Genomic DNA, 19,161 nt, shown 5'->3' with positions numbered 1-19,161 from the left:
AGAGATTACACACGTAAGGAGTTATTTCTATTGATCTGAGCTCAGAGCTGCAGCACCAGAAAATCGGTGCTGCAGCTCCCTGCAGAGCTGGTCAGGGGACAGCTGACTCATCCCAGCTCAGCCCCACACACGCCTGGCCCTCGCCCCGGCCCAGCTGCTGCCGGCAGCAGTGACACCCCGGGCAGAGCAGATGGCACAGTCCCACCCAGCAGCCAAAGATAAACCAGCCCTCTCTGGGGAGTGTTATCTGCTCTGCTACACCCATGCTCCCAAGCCCAGGCAGCCTCCTCCAATGGCAGGACAAGCATGGAATCCCTTTGCCATCACCCCCATCCATCCATCCATCCCTCCATCCATCCCTCCATCCCATTCCCTGCAGGAAAGCAGCTTCCCAGTGCTGAGCTGGAGACCCCATTTTCCTCCCTTCCCTCTGGGATGATGCCTCATGCACAGGTCTTCCCCAAGGAGTGCACCTGCAGGAGCAGGTGAAGCTCAGCTGCTCCTTGCTCTCTCCACACCACCAGGAGTTTGTGAACACAACCCATCCCTCCCTTGGGATGATGCAGGACACCTGCCCAGCCCTGGTGCATGGATGCAGCTTTTGGGGATGCCTGCCAGGCTGTTGACTCAGTTGCTGATCCTATTTTCTCTCCCTCCAGGCAGCTCCAGGAATGAGGTGGGAACAGCTTCACTCCTCATGTGCGCAACAGAACTGCTCCTGCAGCAGCTCTGGGCCTGGCCTGGGGCACACAAGAAATCCCCTCCCAAAATCATCTCGCTGTCACCTCCTTCTTCCAGGTGTGGCACTCCCTAAGCCCCTCTTCAGGATCCAGAGGTTGAGTTCCAACCTTGTCTCTCCACTTTCCTAATTCCAGGTTCACCCTGAGAGCCCCAGGGCTGGAGAGCCCCACACGTTGTCCTGAAAGCTGCAGGGATTTGCAGCCAGCACTCAAGACTCATGGATCCTGTGGGCTCCAAGATTTGGACTTCCCTGCAGGTGCTGCCATCCCGGCTTCAGAAGCTCAGCAGAGCTGAGAGGACATCCAAGGAGCAGCCGAAAGTGTCTCAGAGCTGTGACCCACAGTCACACGTTTTTAGGAGAGTCCTCCATGTCCCCAATCTCCACAGGCACAAGCCCAGTGGAAAATGTCTGGATTTCCTGCCACCAGCACAACCTTGGAGCTGCTGAGGACTGGCCAAGCTGCTGCTCCTTCTTAGCAGAGACGCTGAGGGACACACCACCATCCCAGGAAAAGAATGGGAACTGTGTTCCTTGAGATGTAGGAAAAAACAGCACGTGGGATAGAGGGAAGGAAAGAAGGACAAGTGGGTTTTTACCCATGAAATCTGGCCAAGTCTCCAGCAGTGAGCAGACCCCTCACCACACAGACCCAGGACCTCACCTCTGGAGTCCACTCCCCACTTCCACTGGGGATTAGTCAAATAAACCATGGTGGAGATGACAAAAATACATTTTTCAAGTGGATCTGGTCCGGGAACTGGGTTTTCTTTACAGGTTTGGTTTTTATTTATGTTTTTAAGAAGAGGAACACAAAGGTGGCAGCTGCACAGCAGCTTGTCTGGTGACATCAAAATGGGAATAACCTTGTCCTTCTCAGCTTCCCAGTGACGCCAGTATTTCTGGTCCTGAGGGTGGCACAGCTTTTGATCAACCACGTGGGTCCATCCACCTCAAACGCAGCAGCTGAGCCAGGAATTCAGCTTGCTGCATCCCAGAAAAGCCTCTCCTGCCAGGCAGAGCACTCCCAAGCCGTGGCCACCCCGTGTTTCCAGAGCTGAGCTTCCCAGCCCTCTCCTCTGTGCTGACAGCTGTGCCAATGCTTTTATTTTTCATCAAGGAGCCTTGGACGGCTGAGAGCTCTTCCAGGCTGATTTTTCTAAACATAAGGAAAGCATTTGAACCTTGCAGTCCACTTGAGGAGAAAAAAAGATGCAGTCAGGGAGCTTGGAGAGGCAGCCCCACCTCCTCCAGCTATGTCTGAGCCGAGCCAAGGACAGAAGCCTGTGTTTTCCATGGCACCTGATGAAGAGCCTCTCCTGTTATTCTGCCTGATTTGGTCTGTGCTTGGCTCAGGCCAGTTGCTGTCATGTTTCATCTTGAGCTTCTCCAGCCCATCTGCACTTCCCCAGGCCATGGTACCGCAAGACATGGAGCCCCATGTGTCCAAACCACTCCTTGGTGACCTCTCACATCTTTAAAATCCAAAACGTCCTGTGGGCTGCAGATGAGCCTCAGCTACCCAAGTCCGAGGGCTGATGAGCCAAAATGCCGGATCCGTCCTCTGCAGGTGTCCATGTCACACTGGACACCTTGGCTGTGCTCACGGGGCAGCATCTGATGGCTAAAAAAGCAGCTTTGAGTCCATTGCAAAGTGCCACCCAAGCCAGTTCAGGTGCCCAAACCAACCCCTGTGGGAGGCCACGCTCATGGGCACTGCACTTCTGTGCCAAAGGAATGCCAGGGAAGGGAGGGAGAGGCCCAAAGGAAAAGATTTTCCACAGGGAAATGGTGCTTCTGAGAGGGCAGGAGCAGCACGGGTTTGTTTATTCGCTGGGAGAGACCTGGAGGCTCCAGGAGCTCCAGTGACACTCACCTGGTGTCAATACAGAGCTTTTTGGGATGAAAATCCATCCCTCCAGGAGCAACAGGGTGGGATTGTGACTTTTCACGGGGAAAGGATAATTCACTGCCCCCAAAAATGGGGTTTTCTCAGAGGGACAGACCACGTGCCCTGCAAGCACAGGGGGAAGGCACCAAGAGAGCCCCAAACCCGCTCAGTTTTGGTTTTCCCCCAACCTGCAGGTGGGTGGCTCGTTATTTATGAGGTGCTGGGTGGGGGTTATTGGGGATTTCCGTTTCTCTCACGCTGGAATTTACTGGGCTCTGCTGCCTTTCATGAAGCCAAGTCTTTGCTGTGTATCACCAGCATCTTGAAGCGTTTATGCCCCAGGTACCTGTTTATATCCAAAATGCCAAGACAGCTGAGGAAATGAATTCAGACAGTGTTTCTTCTGCTTTGCTTTCGTGTGTCACCTTTTTATTTCCTCTTTCAGAGGTGCAGCTTTCTGCTACTGTAAACAACCTCAAAAGCTGTGACACATGAAATAAATGGTGGGGTGTTATTTTTTTTTTCCTCCAACATTTTCAACCGAACGCTGTAATTTGTTTAAGGAATGCAAAATACCACCGTGGTAATTAAAAAGTGTAACTTCAGAGTGTTAAAAAGTGGATTGAAACCTTGGAACAGCTCCAGAAAACAACAGCAAAAAACCCCTGGCTCACTTCACTCTCTGGACACTGAAGTATAAGCAAACAGCAGCTAAAGGAGAGAAAACCAGAAGCCAAACCTATTTTCTCAACCTAAGAGCATCCTTAAAAACAAAAAAAAAACCCCAAACCCAGCATCATTTAACCAGCTGGTTTAAAGAGCAGCACTTTAAAAGGATATAAGAAACAAGCTCATTAAGCTGGGAGACATTTTCCATTCCAAAATCACTCCTAAAAATAACTGTGCTCTTGACCTCTGCCCCTTCACTAGGCTGTGGCCACTTGCCTGCTTTCACATTCACTTGGACGCTGGGTTGGAAACCTGAATTCCTGCTCTTTCTCCCCAAACTCCTCATGCTCCTGAGGGATGGCTCCAGCTCCAGGGGCATGCACAGCCATGGCAGGGGATCAGGCACAAGTCACTCCATGTGGGAATCTTCAGTCCCTCTGGACTAAGTGATGGAGCAGCTCCCCGGAGCAGCTCCCTGGAGACATCGGAAGGTCTCTGGGCTGTGCAGATGCTGCAAGTCCAACCCTTCCTAGGTTAAACCCCTCAGCTCGGCAAGTGAGAGGGGGAAAACCAACCCACAAATACGGGAGGAGGAAGAATTAACTCGGGCTGTGAAGTTTAACAAAGTTCTGAAATCAGAGACCAGGCATGCAGCTGGACAGATGTCCTGGATGCTCCGAGCAGGGCTCTGGATCTCGGCACAGCAGCTGCAGCCACGCCGTACCTGCACCTGGATTTAGGAACGACTTTGGGATCAGCTCCGCAGCCTGAGCTGCAGGTGCTGCAGGAGAGCAGCTCTCTGCTCTCCAGATGGGCTCTGAGATGCACCAACACCCATCTCACGCAGCTGGCACCAAACCCCAGCCTGCAGCCCGAAACGTGAAGCGCTGCTCCCAACCTGGGCAGCCCAGCAGGTCCTGCGGAGCCAGCCTGGCTCTCCCCAGGAGCCCCTCACATCCGGGGGAAGGCTCCAGGAGCCGGTTCCCAACGGCTGCTCCCTGTGAGGCGGCCAAGGGAGCATGAGAAAGGGCTCCTCGCTGGTATTTCCTGCTCCCTGTGCGATCCCGAGGCGCTGCCAGCACTGCCGGAGCCGGCACCTTGTCACACGGGACAGCCGTCGTTGCACCGCGCCCCCGCCCGCCCTGTCACCTCTGCTGTCACCCCTCTGGCACACAAGAGCCCCCCATCCCAAGTCCCCTGGTGTTCACTCCCACCTCTTCACAAGACCTCTGCCTCCCTCGAGGCAGTTTCCACTTTTTCCCTTCCAAACACGAGGCTGCTGATGCACAGACACCTCAGACCCTAACGAGGAACAGACCGAGCAGGGAGAGCTCAGCTCCTGCACGCAAAGAGCCACCCCCACAACAATAACCCTTGCATTAGTCAAGATCCCTGATGGTAATCTTAATTTTGTTGACTATCCGGTATTTAGTGGGAGACAGAGTACAAAAAACCAAAGCCTTACACAGCTGGCAGAAATTCACAGGGGGAAAAACATTCCCAGTTGCTTGTTTATTATCCCAGAGAGCGTGAGGCTCATTCACCGTGAACATCGGCATCTCTCGGACGTGTTTTTAACGAGAACAGCCAGAAGAGATGCACACAGCAGGAGGAACCCTCTGCTCCTGCAGGCTTCCCCCACTTTAAGCCAAGGTTTGTGGCCCTGAAGGATCCCTGGCCCCCAGCAGGGCCAGCCTGGGTATGCTGCTGCTTCTGCCCCGGCTGGGCACAAGGTCCATCCCTCCGGGTCTGCTCTTGGCATCTCCATCTCCACCTGGAGACCCCTCAGCTGTCAGGATCAAACGCTTCCAGACCTCCATCAGCTGCCCTGCTGATTTTCCTTCTCTAATCCAACTTCTCAGCTAAGTAAGAACCCCTTCCCTCTTACCCTCTGGCCCAGGTCTTTGGATACGATGGTGGCTCTCACTCCTCCTCCTCCCAGCAGCACTCCCCACCCCAGCCCTGCCTCTCACCACAGCTCCAGTGCTCACTTTAGAGCTTTTTGCTGTACTTCCACCACATCCCAGTACCTCTGGGCTACAGGAGAGATGCTTCCCAGCAGGAATCTGCTGTGCCTTCACGCAGCTATAAATTAGGTCTCCAGAGCAAGATGTTTTTTAGGGAAATGAGGCTCATTACCCTGGCTCTGTTACTTAAAAGATACAAGAGTTTATGCTAGAGGATAAAAAGGCAGCTAGGTTGTGAGTATTTAGGCAAAAGGAATTAGCAATGCAGGATTTAGCCCAAAACTCTTCCCCAAAACAGAGGTGGGAGCAGGAGTGGTGTAAGGACAATTCCTGGCAGCAGCAGCAGTCAGCTGGGACGGGTGCAGCAGGAAGAGACCTTTTTTTCTGACATATCAGGTGGATATCCCACGTGAAACTCCAGAGCTGCTCAAAACCAGAGCTCGGCACGATCCAACTTCTGACTTTCAGCTTTAGGACAAATGAGACATTTCTGTGAGACCCTGCATTTTTAGATTTATAACGAGAGACAGGGGAGTTATTCCAGCTTTCTGTGCATGGGGATTAGGCCCAAATCATCTCATGATGAGTGTCAAATCACCAGTTCCTGCCCTTCCCCAGCACTGCCCTCACCAGATCCATCAGCACTGCCTGAGCGCACTCCTGAAGTTACCAAGATCCCATCTGTCACACTTTTAAATAATTGTCTGATCATTATGAATTCATTTGCTATTCATTGTGATAATGTTAATCAAGACGAATTAATAGAGTCCTCACACTGTACGTGCTCCCTGGGGACTTCCACCACCATTTAGAAATTAATTAATGGACCTGTAATTTTTAGCGGCGCTGCCCATGCAATCACCACTAATGGCAGGCACGGAGCAGGTACCTGCTCACAGGGTGGCAGGGCAGAGTTCCAGCATTCCTGCTGCTCCTCCCAGCCCTACACACCTTGTTCTGGGGGGCTGAAAGGTAAAGGGGGCTCCAGCTGCGTGGGGAAGGCTCTGGAGGCAGTGCTAGGGGAAGGGGATGCTCTGTACTTCTCCTGCTGGACACATAGGAGAGTTCTTGGCTTCTTTTTAGTCACCCATGGCTCAAGTTTTGGCTCAGATTTTCCTCATCCCGCTGCACATCGCCCATGGGATCCAGTATTCCCCAGTGCTCTGCATCCAAGGCAACGCCAGCCCCCACTCCTGCACTGCCCTGAATGCCTCAATCTCTCCAATTAACGCTACAGCTCTGCTGGGGCAGGAAGATTTGTTTTGAGCACCGAAGGGTTAAGCTCAGCAGGGCTAAGGAGGTCCCCTGGGTGCCCCGGCAGTCTCCCCACACCTCCAGCACAGACAGCTGTGACACTTGGTGACTTTGGTCCTTGGGTAACCCCCTAAACCGAGCGTGGCAGCGTTTGCCCAACACTCAGAGCAGCTCCAGCGCTGCCCCGTTTAATCAACGCTCCAGACAGGGCTGAGTGCTCTTCAAAGGGTCCCAGGCTGGAGCTGCGGGCCAGGGCCAGAGCTGGGGTGGCTTTATCAGCCTGTCAGGGAGGCAAGTGTGGCTCTGAAGATGTAAGGGGAGAAAGCAGCACGGAGCCGGGGTCACTCTCACGTCATGTCTGCTAAAAGCCTGCTCTGCCAGCAGATCAGAGCAGACGCAGTCAGCGTTTAGAAAGATCATTTAAAAGAGGCACAGCCGGGGAAGTTTAGATCCTAAATTTAAATTCCACTAAGGGAAGAGCTATCTTAAGAGCCTGAATTTCTTTCTTCTGCCCAACGAGAAAAAAAATGCAGGATTGGATGAGGTGCTGAAGCCGTGGCACAGGATGCCCAGAGAAGCTGTGGCTGCCTCATCCCTGGAAGTGTCCAAGGCCAGGTTGGAGTGGGAAGTGTCCCTACCCACGGCCCATCCATCACTTGAGCACTGCTCTGGGACTCAGCGCTGCTCCAGAGCCCACGAGAGGCTCTGGCTGTGGCGCAGAAGCAAAATACAAACGAGATTTTTGTCACCGCCACGCAGACACCGCCTCTGGTGCCCACCACGCTTCCTCCTAGGGAAGAAAAGACCCCTGCAGCACCCATGGGTGCTCTGGCCAGGCCGGGCCTTACCTTCTCTCTTCATGCCCATGGCCAGACACTTCTGGTAGCGGCAGTACTGGCAGCGGTTGCGCTGGCGCTTGTCGATCAGGCAGTCCTTGTTGTCCCGGCACGTGTAGGTCAGGTCCTTCCGCACCGTGCGCTTGAAGAAGCCTTTGCAGCCCTCGCAGCTGTAAACCCCGTAATGTTTACCTGGGGGGGGGGATAAAACTCGGGTTTAAAGCTGGCCCCAGCTCCCCTCTCTGCCACCAGCTCTCCCAGGGCCTCTCCCAGCTGTGTTTGAGGGGAGCAGAGGTTTCCTGAGCTGGAGCTCCATAGAATCAGGATGCCCTCCGTGGGCCATATCCTGCCTTACATCCAGGGAAAGGCCATTTCTTGGTCATACAGCAGGGCTGGGTTAGTGCAGCAGTGGAACAGGGTGACCCCCTGTACCCCTCTGAGCTCTCTGAACCCCCCACACCAGACACACGACCCCAGCCTGCTCTGTACCCTGTTCCCACCCTCCATTTCCAGCCTGGAGCACAGAAGGGGTCCCGAAGGACTCACAAACCAGGCAACCAGAGCTCTGCTGGAGCAGGAAGCTTTTAGAAAAGCAGGAGAATAAAAGGAACTAGCACATCTTTATCTCCCAGGAGTGAAGACACTCCGTGTCAGGAGCATCTTTTTATGTGGTGCTGTGTGACAGCACCAGTGTGCATCAAAGGATGGGGAGAGGGAGGACACCCCCGATGCCTTGTTCGCCAATAGGGTCAGGATGCAACCCCACTGCTGAACAGGGACCTGGCGTCTCCTGGCTCAGCCAGACCAGGACTCCATCCCCTGCCACATCCCGTCCCAAAGGAGAGCTCCCACCAGCACTCCCCGTGCTGCCAGGAGCAGGGAGCCAATGCCAACCCTCTGCCAGGGCACCCACACCCCGAGCCCGCTGCCCTGAGCCCCTCCTGGGGCGGGTGCCAGCCTCACCTGAAGATCTGTCCCCACAGATGGCACATATGTGCTTGGTGAAGGAGGCCATCGTTCCTGAGGGGTGTGCTGGCACTTTGAGGACTCCATTGAGCCCCAGGGGTGGCTTAATGTCTTCTGTGCTGGTGACGGAGTTCATGGGCGAGTTGAGCTGTGGAGGCACAAGCACAGGGCTCAGCTGGGACCAGCGACACGGGGACACGGGGGACAAGCTCCCAGTGGGGACCAGCAACTGCTCCAAACACCCACCACAAAGCTGAACCAAGAGGATTTGAGCACAAGGAGCACAAGCACTCATCTGCCCTGGCACAGGAGCCGGGGTGGCTCTGAGCTGGCAGCAGGGTGACAGAAGGACATGGCCGGTCCCCCAAGCACCACCAGCAGCCACGCAGGGCTGACCCTGCCCATCCAAGGAGGATGTTTTTCCATGATTTAAGTGGAAGGCAAGTTGCCCCAGCACAGCCCCCACAGCCAGGGATCAGCAGCCACCCCAGCTCCACCCCACCACGGGACACAGGGACAAAGATCTGCAGTGGTGGCTCGTGGGAGAGCTGCTGGCTGGGAGCGAGCCCCTGCATGGATGATGAAGGCCAGGACACTCTTGTTTAGCTCTGCAATTCACAGAGATCCTTTTAGTATTATCTGTCCAAAGGAAAGCTCCATGGCAAATAAACAGATTCCAGATGCAGCAGGGCCTGGCTTTCCAGAGCTGGTGTGGGTGGGACACGTCTCTGCCACTTCCAAATGCCTCTCCTTCCTTCCCTTGGCCCCCAACAAGCAGAGGATTGGGTGGAAGCTGGTGCTGGCACCATGGCACTGGTGTGGAGTGAAACATTCCTGGGCTGAAGCCTCCACTGGGCTGTTACACTCTTGTGTGCAAGGAGAAACTGAGGCCCAGAGCTGTAGGATCTGGGGACAAGCTCACCCCATCCAGGAGGGTCTGGGGGACCTAGATTTGGTCAGCTCTGGATGCAGAGCCAGCTGGGACCACTGTGGGTGTCCCCAAGGGAATCAGCCTGCCAGGGACTGTCACAGAGCCACAATCCCTGCCAACCTCCAAAGCCAGGCTGGACACACAGGACTGTGCCTCAGTTTGTTGCCTTCCTCTGCCCTAACAGAGATCCTCAGCGATTGCACTTGCCACAGATTAACCAAGGGAAGTCCCAGGGCTTGTGATCTGTCAATTAGAGCAGCGCAGCCGCTCCTCTGGCTTTCAAGTCCCCAGGCTGGTGGGGAATATTTGGCAGGCAGATGACTGACAGCCCCACAACAGAGCTGGATAAACCCACCCTGGAGAAAAGGGATGGATCTGCCTCCCTCTGCTGCCCTGACTGTGCCAGCTGATGAATCAGCTGGCACCTGGTGATGCACTCCTGGCTTTAGCTGCTGCTGGATAGAGCAGAGGAGGGGGGGACGAGCAGGTCCCCAAGCAGGAGCATCTCTTTTTGAGTCCCACATGGTCTCTGCGAGCAGGGGCTGCCAGTCAGGGTGACCTGCCCCAGGAATTCCTCCCCGAGCACTTTCTGGGAAGCAGAGCCAGTTCCAGGTGCAGCTGGTGGCGACGGCTCATGTCACACTGCATCCCTGGCTGTGGGACTGAGGCCAGAGGCCACGGCTGCCTGATGAAGATAAAGCCTTTCACCATCACTTCCCCCAGCCCCAGCGGCCCACAGAGCCCACCCTGAGAGCATCAGGGGGATGACAGGCAGAGCAAGACCCACCCAGGAGGGTGGGGGTCCCGCCAACCTCCGCAGCCCAGAGCATCAGCTGCTCAGAGCTGGGTCAGCCCAGGCTGGGAAGGGGAAAGTCTTCGGTTCCTCTCCCAGCGCTGGCCCCAAACCTCAGCACAGGCACCCCGGGGTTCCCACACAGCCCTGGCGCCTGCCCCAGCCCTTCCCCTCCGGGAGCACGTGCAGGGAGGGGACAGAGGAGGGGACAGCAGCCCCTGGCCGTGACACAGCACTTCTGCTGTGGGACAGCACGGCTCCAGCTCAGCAGTGAGCCCAGGCACGGGGCGGGGAACCAGGGCTCTGCTCCCCCAGTGACGCCGGCACCTCTCGGCTCCTTCCCTTCCCTCTCCAGCTCATCGCACCCCGGACCGAATCCTGGCCCTTCTGGCAAGCAGAACTTTATTCCTCCTCCTCCCACCCCAAAAAACATCCCAGCCCTTCCCCAGTCCCCCAGGCGCCCTTACAAAGAGCACTGTGCCAAGGCAGGCGGCGGCTCTGCAAAAGCCTAATCCCACGTCTGATCTCTCCCCACTCGCCCCCGGGAGCCCCGAGCTGCTGCCAGCGATGCCTGGGGCTCCACACAGCCCTGCAAACTGCATGGAAAGTCCTTCCCTCGCAGCTCTCGCTGAAAATCCTGCACTTTTTTTCCTCTTTTCCCATCATTTTTAGGTAAGAGGGTTTAAGTAATCTGTTAAATCCCGGGGCTGCTGGGCGTAGCCCCCCCAGGCTGGCTGGGACCCTGCTCACCACTGCCTCGCCCCCTCATCCCTGGGGCAGCCCAGCACCAGCATCCCCTTCCCATGGATGCTGGGATGCCATGGCAGGATCCCTGCCACATTCCCTGATTTTGGGGCTGTGTTTGCAAACCACACAAGATCCTGGGAAGCTCCCAGAGCTGCAGGGAGAGCGCTGGGAGCACCTCGAGCATCCTCCAGGACTATCACTGAGGGCTGCTGGGGTCCTCCCCTCTGCAGAACCACACGGGGTAGGGTGAGCCCCCCGTTTTTTGGGATCCTGGCAGCTCCTTCCCCCCCGGCGGAGGGGACCCACCCTGGGGACCTTGCACACCGCGTGCTCTTCTGCTCTGCTGCCTCTCCGGAGGCGACGAGGCGTGGCCTGATGGCAAGTGGCATCTGCCATCTGATGCAAACCACCTTCCATCAGTGCCATCCCTGCCCGGCGACGGGGGCCACACGCCTCATTACCCCGGCGCTCTGCCAGCCGGGGCAGGGGGGCTGTGCTCCCCACCAAGCATTGGCCTTGCTGCGCCCCTCCTCCTCCTCCTCATTGTCCTCCTCGTCCTCCCCCCACGCTCTGCTGGCCCAGGTAGGCGCCTCTGCCCGCTGCAGGGACGGGGACAGGGACCTAATGTGGCCAGACAGGGAACAGATGGCAGGAGCCATTAGGCTGAAGCCCTCCCAAGTGTCACCTTGAGGAAAACCACTTAGAACAAGTCCCTGAACAAAGGACGGGCACTCTGAAGGCGGAAGCCACCAGGATGGAGCCATTGAGGGCTGGAGCCACCAGGATGGAGCCACCAGGATGGAGCCATTGAGGGCTGGAGCCACCAGGATGGAGCCACCAGGATGGAGCCACCAAGGATGGAGCCACCAGGCCAGGAGCCGCCACGGATGGAGCCACCAGGGATGGAGCCACCGAGGGCAGGAGCCACCAGGGCTGAAGCCAGCTCGCTCCCACCACCATGCCACCACACTTTCACTTCCCCTTCTGCCCTGGAGCTCTGCCTCGTTTCGGTTCCCCCGCTGGCCGCTCCCTAACTGCACCTTACAATCGCCCTTTCCCCGCCACCTCCCTGGCTTGTGGCTCCCCTCAAGGTTGCCTCATATCCCCCTTCCCACTCCTTCCCCACCATTTTGGCGCCGGGGCTGCTAATTTTGCTCCGGCTGCCCGTTCCCAGGCGCAGTTTCAGTTCCTCTTCCCTTGGCCCTGGGAGGGGAGGGGACGTGTCCCCCCCGCTGGTGTCCCGCAGCGGGGAGCGGGGTGTGCAGGTCCCTGCACATCTGAGGGGGTCACAGGTTGAATCCTGCACGGGATTCAAGCTCATCCAAAGGCAAATCTTCTTCCTCTCTGCCCAGCACAGGGATGCTGGATCCTGGGGGTCCCCAGGGCTGGCAGTCAGCACAGCCCCATGTAGTAAAAGGACCTGTTATCTCTGGGAATAAATCAGGCCAATATTTAAAAATAAAGGTGCTGGCAGGTGCTTGACTCCCAGAGAGGGCCTGGAATAAATAAACCCACAGCGAGTGGCAGGTGGTGGCCAATTCCTTAATCTGCCCTTTTACTAAACATATCCCGTGCGAGGAGCCAGCAACAGGTGGCAGGGGCTGGCCAGAACTCCGATCTGGCTATTTTTAAAAAGAGCTTATCTCGCCCTGCTTGGAGGGGTTTTTACATAATCTTCAGCCACTGAAGGCCAGGCCTTGCCCTGTGAGGAGAAAGGGGCAGTGGGCAGAGGACCCCTGGGGTTGTACGAGTGACGGGACAAGGGGAAAGGGCCTCGAGTTGAGACTGGCTGTTAGGGGTAATTTCTTCATGGAAAGGGTTGTCAGGCTTTGGAACAGGCTTCAGGGAGGTGGTGGAATCACCACTGGAAGTGTCAACGGTGCGTGGATGTGGCACTTGGGGACATGGGTTTGTGGCGGGCTTGGATGATCCTAGAGGGCTTTTCCAACCAGAACAACTCCATGATCCTATGGGGACCACGTGCTGGCCCTGCAGGGGCTATGCTGCTTCCCAGGAAGGAGCAGAATCCCAGACAGTCCTAGGGTGGCTCTGGCTCCTGCCACAGCTACAGTAGTCCCCAGGTGACCCCGAGATGGTCACTACTCCCCTTCCACCCCATCCTGGGGACAACAGGCAATGGATGGCCACGTTCCAGCTGCGCTGGTCCCTCCTAGCCCATCCTTCAGCCCCCAAAGGAGCAGGACGCCTCCAGCTTCGTTTCCCCCTTGAGTTCCTGCTTTGTGCCTCCCCTTGGCGCTTGTCTGGATGAGGAACCCCCCGAGGTGGCTCCTCCCTGCCCAAACAGGCAGCAGTGAGCCCTCACTGCCGTGCCCTTACCTGCGGGCTGCTGGTGCCGAATCCCAGGCTGGGCGTGGAGGGGACGGACATCGAGTGCGGGCCCATGGGGGAGCTGATGACGGAGAAAGGGGGGCCCATGCCATTGATGGGCGAGCTCAGGGTGCTGATGGGCGAGTGCAGCTGGCCCGGCGAGCCCAGCGAAGAGCCGATGCCCGGCCCGATGGACGGGTGCAGGGAGGGGGTGGCCATGGGCCCCCGGCTCGTGGGGGAGTTCAGGGATGTGGAATTCACTTGGTTGGAGAAATCTGGAAGAGAAGGAGGAGAGGAACGGCATTGAGTCACCCACGTGGGACAGAGCCCTGAGCTGCAGCCCCCCTGCTACTCCCCCAAAATTCCCAGTGCAGCTCCATCTTTCCAAACCACCTTCTCCTGGAGTATCCAGGCAGGCATTAAGACACATGCTGAGAGCATTTCCACCTCGTTAAGAGCATTTCCACCTCAAGCCAGGCATCAGTGCCCTCCTCCACCACCTCCCTGACACAGCTCTAAGCTCTGCCAGGGGCTCAGCGTGGCTGCTCCAGCTGATTCCCTCCATGCCACAGGATAATTTGGATTTATCACCAGGCCAGGCCGTGCGTGGGGAACAGAGAGCAGCACCCACAGGCTGTGGAGGTGGCTCAGTCTGTGCATCACACACTTGGCGGGGGTGCGTGTCCCTCCAAAGGGAATGGAGGTTCAGAGGTTGGATTTGAGGATTTTGGAGGTCTTTTCCAACCTGAATGACTCCGTGATTCTGGAACACTCTGCTCTAGAGCGGGAGCAGCTCTGCAGGCAGCAGGACAGGCTGTGTGTGCCTGTCCCGGGGGAGCAGAGGAGGGGGGTGGGAAGGGGGGCTTATAAATAGCCTCCGATTCTCCCAAGAGGAGACATGGAGCCATTCCTGGCACATTTCCTCCTCATCCTGTCACGCTGCTTGCAAAACAATCCCCAGCGAGGAAGGGGCTGGCTCTGGCCCCGGGGAGGGGCGGGCGGAAGGCAGCAGGGACAGGGGGGGGCCCCCAAAACCCACCCGGACCCCCCAGCTCACACCAGGGATCCAGAGAGGGGGAAGCACCAGCACGGCCACCTGGGTGCTCATGGTGGGTCTGCCTTTGGCTGCAGACCCCAAAGTGAAGTAAAGTCTGGAAAATTCCATTTTCGCTCGCCTGCATCCGTCAGGATCAGCTGTCTCCCCAGGATTTTGGAGCAATTAGCACACGAATGTCACACGGAGGGAAACGCTGAACCCACAGCAGCCCAGCCCCACAGCAGCCTTCCCTGGAGATCCCCGACCCTGGTGGGGAAACCCCAGCAGGAGGAAGAGAAGGTTCAGCAAGGCAGCGATGCCGCTCTCGCAAAGATGTGGAACCAGCACCCCACTGCTGCTTCCAGAGTCCCATCACTGCTCCCAGCATCCCATCCCTGCCTCCAGAATCCCACTGCTGCATGCAGAATCCCATTGCTGCATCCAGAGTCCTACTGCTGCCTCCAGAATCCCACCACTGCCCCCAGCATCCCCAGAATCCCACCTCTGCCCCCAGCATCCCTCAGGCACCCCTGGGCCGTGGCAGAGAGGAGCCCCCCTGTCCCTGGGGCCAAGCCTGGCCGGGCTCTCACAGGATGTTGACACAAACCAAGCGCCGTCACCCACGGCTGAGTGACATGAGGGAGGCACAACAGGAACGCCAGGAAATTCCTTGAGGATTCCAGGGCTGCTCCTGGCGTTTGGCACAGCGCTTCCCAAGGCTGGTTTTGGGGTCTTTATAGAGCAGCAGGGCTCTGGAGAGCCCCCAGTGCCGTCCAGGAGCTCGTTCTGGAGCAGGACCCCACAAACACCCAGGAGGTGATGGAGGGACACCTGCAAAGGATGCAGAGGGTCCCTGGCCAGGGGAAACAGGCCCTTGAGCTGTGCAAAGGGAAGGCAGCAGAGCACAGTCCTTCCTTTGAAAAGACCCAGAATATTTAAGGCAGGAGAGGTCACAGGCAGGTCACTGGCGACCGGCCCGCACGTGTGGGGCCGGCACCTCTCCCGAAATAATCCCAATCCCTGGGCACCTCAGGAGCTCCCTGCACATCCCACGTCACCACATCAGCTCCCCTCAGCCTATTCCCACACTGATGTGTTCCCCAGCACCCAGCAAGGAGCTGGAAGGGAATAATTCAGGCAATGACAAAAAGGAAAAGAGAGGAGAGGGATAATCACAGAATAGGGAAATATGGGCAGGCACGGCCACATTTGGGTGGGTTTGCACCCAAACCCCTCAGCCACACACTCAGAAATCTGAACCAGATCCAGATTTTTCAGGGCATCACAACTCAAAGCCTGGTTCAAAGCAACTTCTTGGACACTGGGAGGTTTCCACTCCTCATCCAAACACTCCCTGCTCCAAAACCCCGCTGGGAGAGCGGCAGCAATGGGAAACATTTACACCCAGCAAGCAAATGTGGGTTTTTAAACTTAGCAAAATCCAGAGTCCACTTGAGGCAACTCAGCCTGGATGCTGCCAGTCCCTGGCTCGAGGGAAGAGGAGTTTGGGGAAAATATAACTCGAAGTAGAGAGATGGGCATCAAGAGTGGGATGTGAGGAGTCTGCCCTCTTCCCCCACTGCAAGTATCCTAAAGGACCTTGACTGCGAAAAGAATGCCACCAAAAAAAGAAAAAATTTAAAAAAGGCCTAGATTGAGGAAATATCCTTAACAGAAACAAATAAATTCCCAAACTGATGAGCACCACTTGGACTGCAGCAAACAGAGGAGGCATTTTCCCAACGGCATTTTCAGCTCAAGCAGTGTGAGAGTGTTCCTTCTCCTCGAGGAGTTTTGCCATTTAAAGCTGCTGTGTGTGTGACTATCTCTTGACCAAAATAAACTCCGTGCCTGTTTCTAAATTAAAAAAAATTTGAAAAAATAAAAGTTCTGAAAGCATTTCCCCTCTGTCACACCCATCAAGTGCAGCTATTTTCTCTGTGTGTCCTTTGTTTAAGCACAACGACCTCTGTCTATCCCCGAAGATGCCCCATGGCAGTTGGGAGATCAGAAACCAGAGCTCGTCAGCAGCTGAAGAATTTGCAGTGAAGCTCTTTTTCTTCCTCCAAACTACGAGCCCGCCAGCCACAGAGTTTGGACGGGGATTTTTCCCAAGGAATATGACATTTAGGGCAGGGCCACATGATCCATGTGCAAGGGATGTGCCCTGTGAGCGCTCCCAGCTCTGCTCCACGGCACAGAATCATCCCATGGACGCCAGAGCCAGCAGAGCAGCCTGACTTTTGTTTTTCTGGTGCTCATCCCTGCCTTTCCAAGATCTCTTTGGGAGGGATTCCCACCTCGCAGAGCAGCAGCAGCCTCAAAACCAGACACTGATGGCACAGGGAGGGCACAGACTGATGTCACCTCCACCGAAGTCACACAAGACATTGAAAGCAAGGCTGGGAACAGATCCTGGCAATTCCACAATGCAGGGTAGCATCTCAACTGCTGGATCACCCTTCCCTCAGACAGAACTCTCCTGGCATTATCATCATTATAATAACAATTCGAACAAGAATATTATCAAAAACCTTCTATAATGGGGAAAAAAAACCCACCTTCAGGAAACATTTGTACACAACATCCCTGGGCAGCTCCACTGCTATTTTCCATCCCCTTGGCATTCAGCACAAACCTCCAGCTCGGACCAGCCAACATCCACGGCTGGATGCCTCCCAGACGGGCAGGTCAGACCCTCCAGGAACACCCAGAATGCCACCAGCCCTGGCCACCCTTGCCTGTGGCATTTTGTCACCCAGTGCCACTCCAAGTGCTGCTGCCTGGCCAGGGCACGTCTGCAGCAGCTGCAGCAGCTTTTGCTGATCCGGCACTATCACAGAGGGCTGTGATTTTAACATTTCTAGACCACAAAATGTCCCAGAGCAGAAACAATTCCAACAGTGCAGAGGCGCTTTTTTTTCCCAGGATAGCTCATTTGTACTGGAATAAAGTGTACCAGCAAAAGCTTTCGCCAGAATAATCTTCATTTATGCCTAAAAGGCTTTGCCAGTAAAACTACATTGACCCAGCTCTGCTGGAAAACCTTTTCTGGCGTATCCTGGGAGTTTACTCAGCAGCTCGGTGGCTCCGCACTCGGCTTCTGAGAGAAGGGAAGTTAAAAAAAAAAAACCAAGTTATTTCAAGGCACAAACAGACTCTCTGAGCTGTGTTTTTCTGCAGCTGAGGAGAGCTGCACACACAGCTCATTTCAGGATCCACAAGATACAATTCATTGGGATCAGAGGGGTTTGCAGCACGCCAGGGCTTGAGGAGCTGTCACTGTAGGACCACCCCAAGAGCCTGCCCCTGGCACCGGCTGAGATTTGGAAAGTCACTCACAACCCCCTGCTTCCGCTTTCCTTTTTCTCCCCTCAGCACCTCTTCCTCCTTAATCAGAAAGCAAATCAATTCTGGGTATTAAACAGCAGGAAATTCTAAATTTGGGTTGCCACTCCCTTCCTTAAGTCAGCCCTTGGCGTTGGGGCTTTGCAGTGCTGTGGGGCCACGCCAGGAGGGGATCAGGACCAGCAGCACACACCAGGATTCTGCAAACATCCTCCTCCTCCTCCTCTGCTCTCCAGCATCCCTTTGGTGGTGCCCAGGTTCCAAACCCTCACCCCCGAATGCACGTGGATCAGGTAAAAGGCAGCACCCCACGTTCCTGCGTCGGTGACTCTACACCAAAATGAACTCGGCAGTGAGAACCAGCGTCCTTTTGCTTTCACTCCTCAAAAGCACTTCAGGAATCTCATGTGCTTTCCAGACAAGGAACCCCAAATGATGCAGGTTTCCCTTTCCCTTCCTCTCACCTTCCTCACAGCAAACCAGGGCATGAGTGGCGAACAGCAGGAGAACGCCAGGATCCGGGCGGGACACGAGGGCTTGCCCGTGGTTTTCATGTGAGAATCGCCACGGTAATGCTGTGACCACAAGAGGTCAGGTCCTCGCTTTTGTCCTGATCACAAACTCGGGGATGGATTTAAATAGCCCCTGGCCTAGAATCTTGAGTAAGTTTGCTCTCAATTTACAGCAGCACAGCTGAGAACCGAAGGGAGGATGGAGCAAGAGCTGCCTCTTCCCGTCCCAGCGGTGGCTGCTGCCGTGGACCCAGCAGTGCCCGACCTGGGCACACTCAGGGGGGTGACCTGAGTGTGCAGTGTGGTTGTTATCCCAAAAACTCATCCATGGATCCAAGGAATAAACAGCATCCTGTGGCAAATCCAAGCATATTAAGCTGCATTTAAAGCACTTTGCCCAGCAAGGACAGGCAACTGATCCTCTCAAACCACCTGGGTTCCAAGCACACAGTCAGGGAATCCCTGGGAATGGGCACCCCAAGCTGTCAGAAGAAGCTGTCCATTATCCATAATTCCCTTCTGAGTATCTTTTCCACAGCCACAGGCAAAGGGATGTAGGATCATGGGAATGCAGCATGGACAAGTGCGCTGAGTATTTCTGATTTCACCAAAAAGTAATTGGAGTTGTTTTTTCTTTTCACATTTCTGGACTCAAGTACAAAGACAAACCCAAGAACACCCCTCTGAGACCCCCCCAAACCCTGCACAAGGGGCAGCACACAGAAATCTGTCTTTTTGCAGGCATTCCAAAACCACCACAGGCAGTTTCTCTTCAGGAACCTGCTCCGAGATTTGGGAGAGTTTCTCCAGCCGCACTCAGAACCTTCCCCAGGTGACACCGTGGTGGTTCAAGCTGCTCGAGGACAGTGAGAAACTCAGTTTCAGCTGCAATCTGCACAAGGTGGGTTCCTCCTCCCAGCAGCTTTCACTTTGACCAAACTAAAACCTCAAAGCCACAGAGCTTCTCACCTCTGGCTCCGCGCTCCCCCCGAAACCTTCCCGCAGCACCACTCGGCACCTCCAGCAAACCCAGCCAGCAGCAGAGGTGCTTTTTGGGTTTTCATTGCAGCAGCAGGGGTTTTCCTTGGCTGGAGGAATTCCACAGCATCCCTCTGCGTGCTGCCAGGCGTTGGTGCTGCCTCCT

At 55.8% G+C, this 19,161-nt stretch overlaps 1 protein-coding gene across 1 annotated transcript in view; it reads right to left on the bottom strand.

The window, feature by feature from the left end:
- The window catches only part of RXRA (retinoid X receptor alpha), a 99,373-nt gene that overhangs the window by 20,049 nt on the left and 60,163 nt on the right, over positions 1 to 19,161 (bottom strand). Inside the window, exons 2-4 of the mRNA XM_042052051.1 lie at positions 13,131 to 13,396; positions 8,320 to 8,470; positions 7,369 to 7,548 (exon numbers count right to left, since the gene is read on the bottom strand). Of these exons, the coding sequence (XP_041907985.1) occupies positions 7,369 to 7,548; positions 8,320 to 8,470; positions 13,131 to 13,396 (597 nt within the window). The remainder of the gene's footprint in view (positions 1 to 7,368; positions 7,549 to 8,319; positions 8,471 to 13,130; positions 13,397 to 19,161) is intronic.

Source organism: Corvus kubaryi, unplaced genomic scaffold (genome assembly GCF_017639235.1).
Source record: "Corvus kubaryi isolate FWS band 111438036 unplaced genomic scaffold, C.kubaryi_AGA036_p1.0 78, whole genome shotgun sequence".
Classification (NCBI taxonomy): domain Eukaryota; kingdom Metazoa; phylum Chordata; class Aves; order Passeriformes; family Corvidae; genus Corvus; species Corvus kubaryi.
The sequence above is the reverse complement of the archived record's forward strand: the minus strand, read 5'-3'. Positions and strand labels throughout refer to the sequence as shown.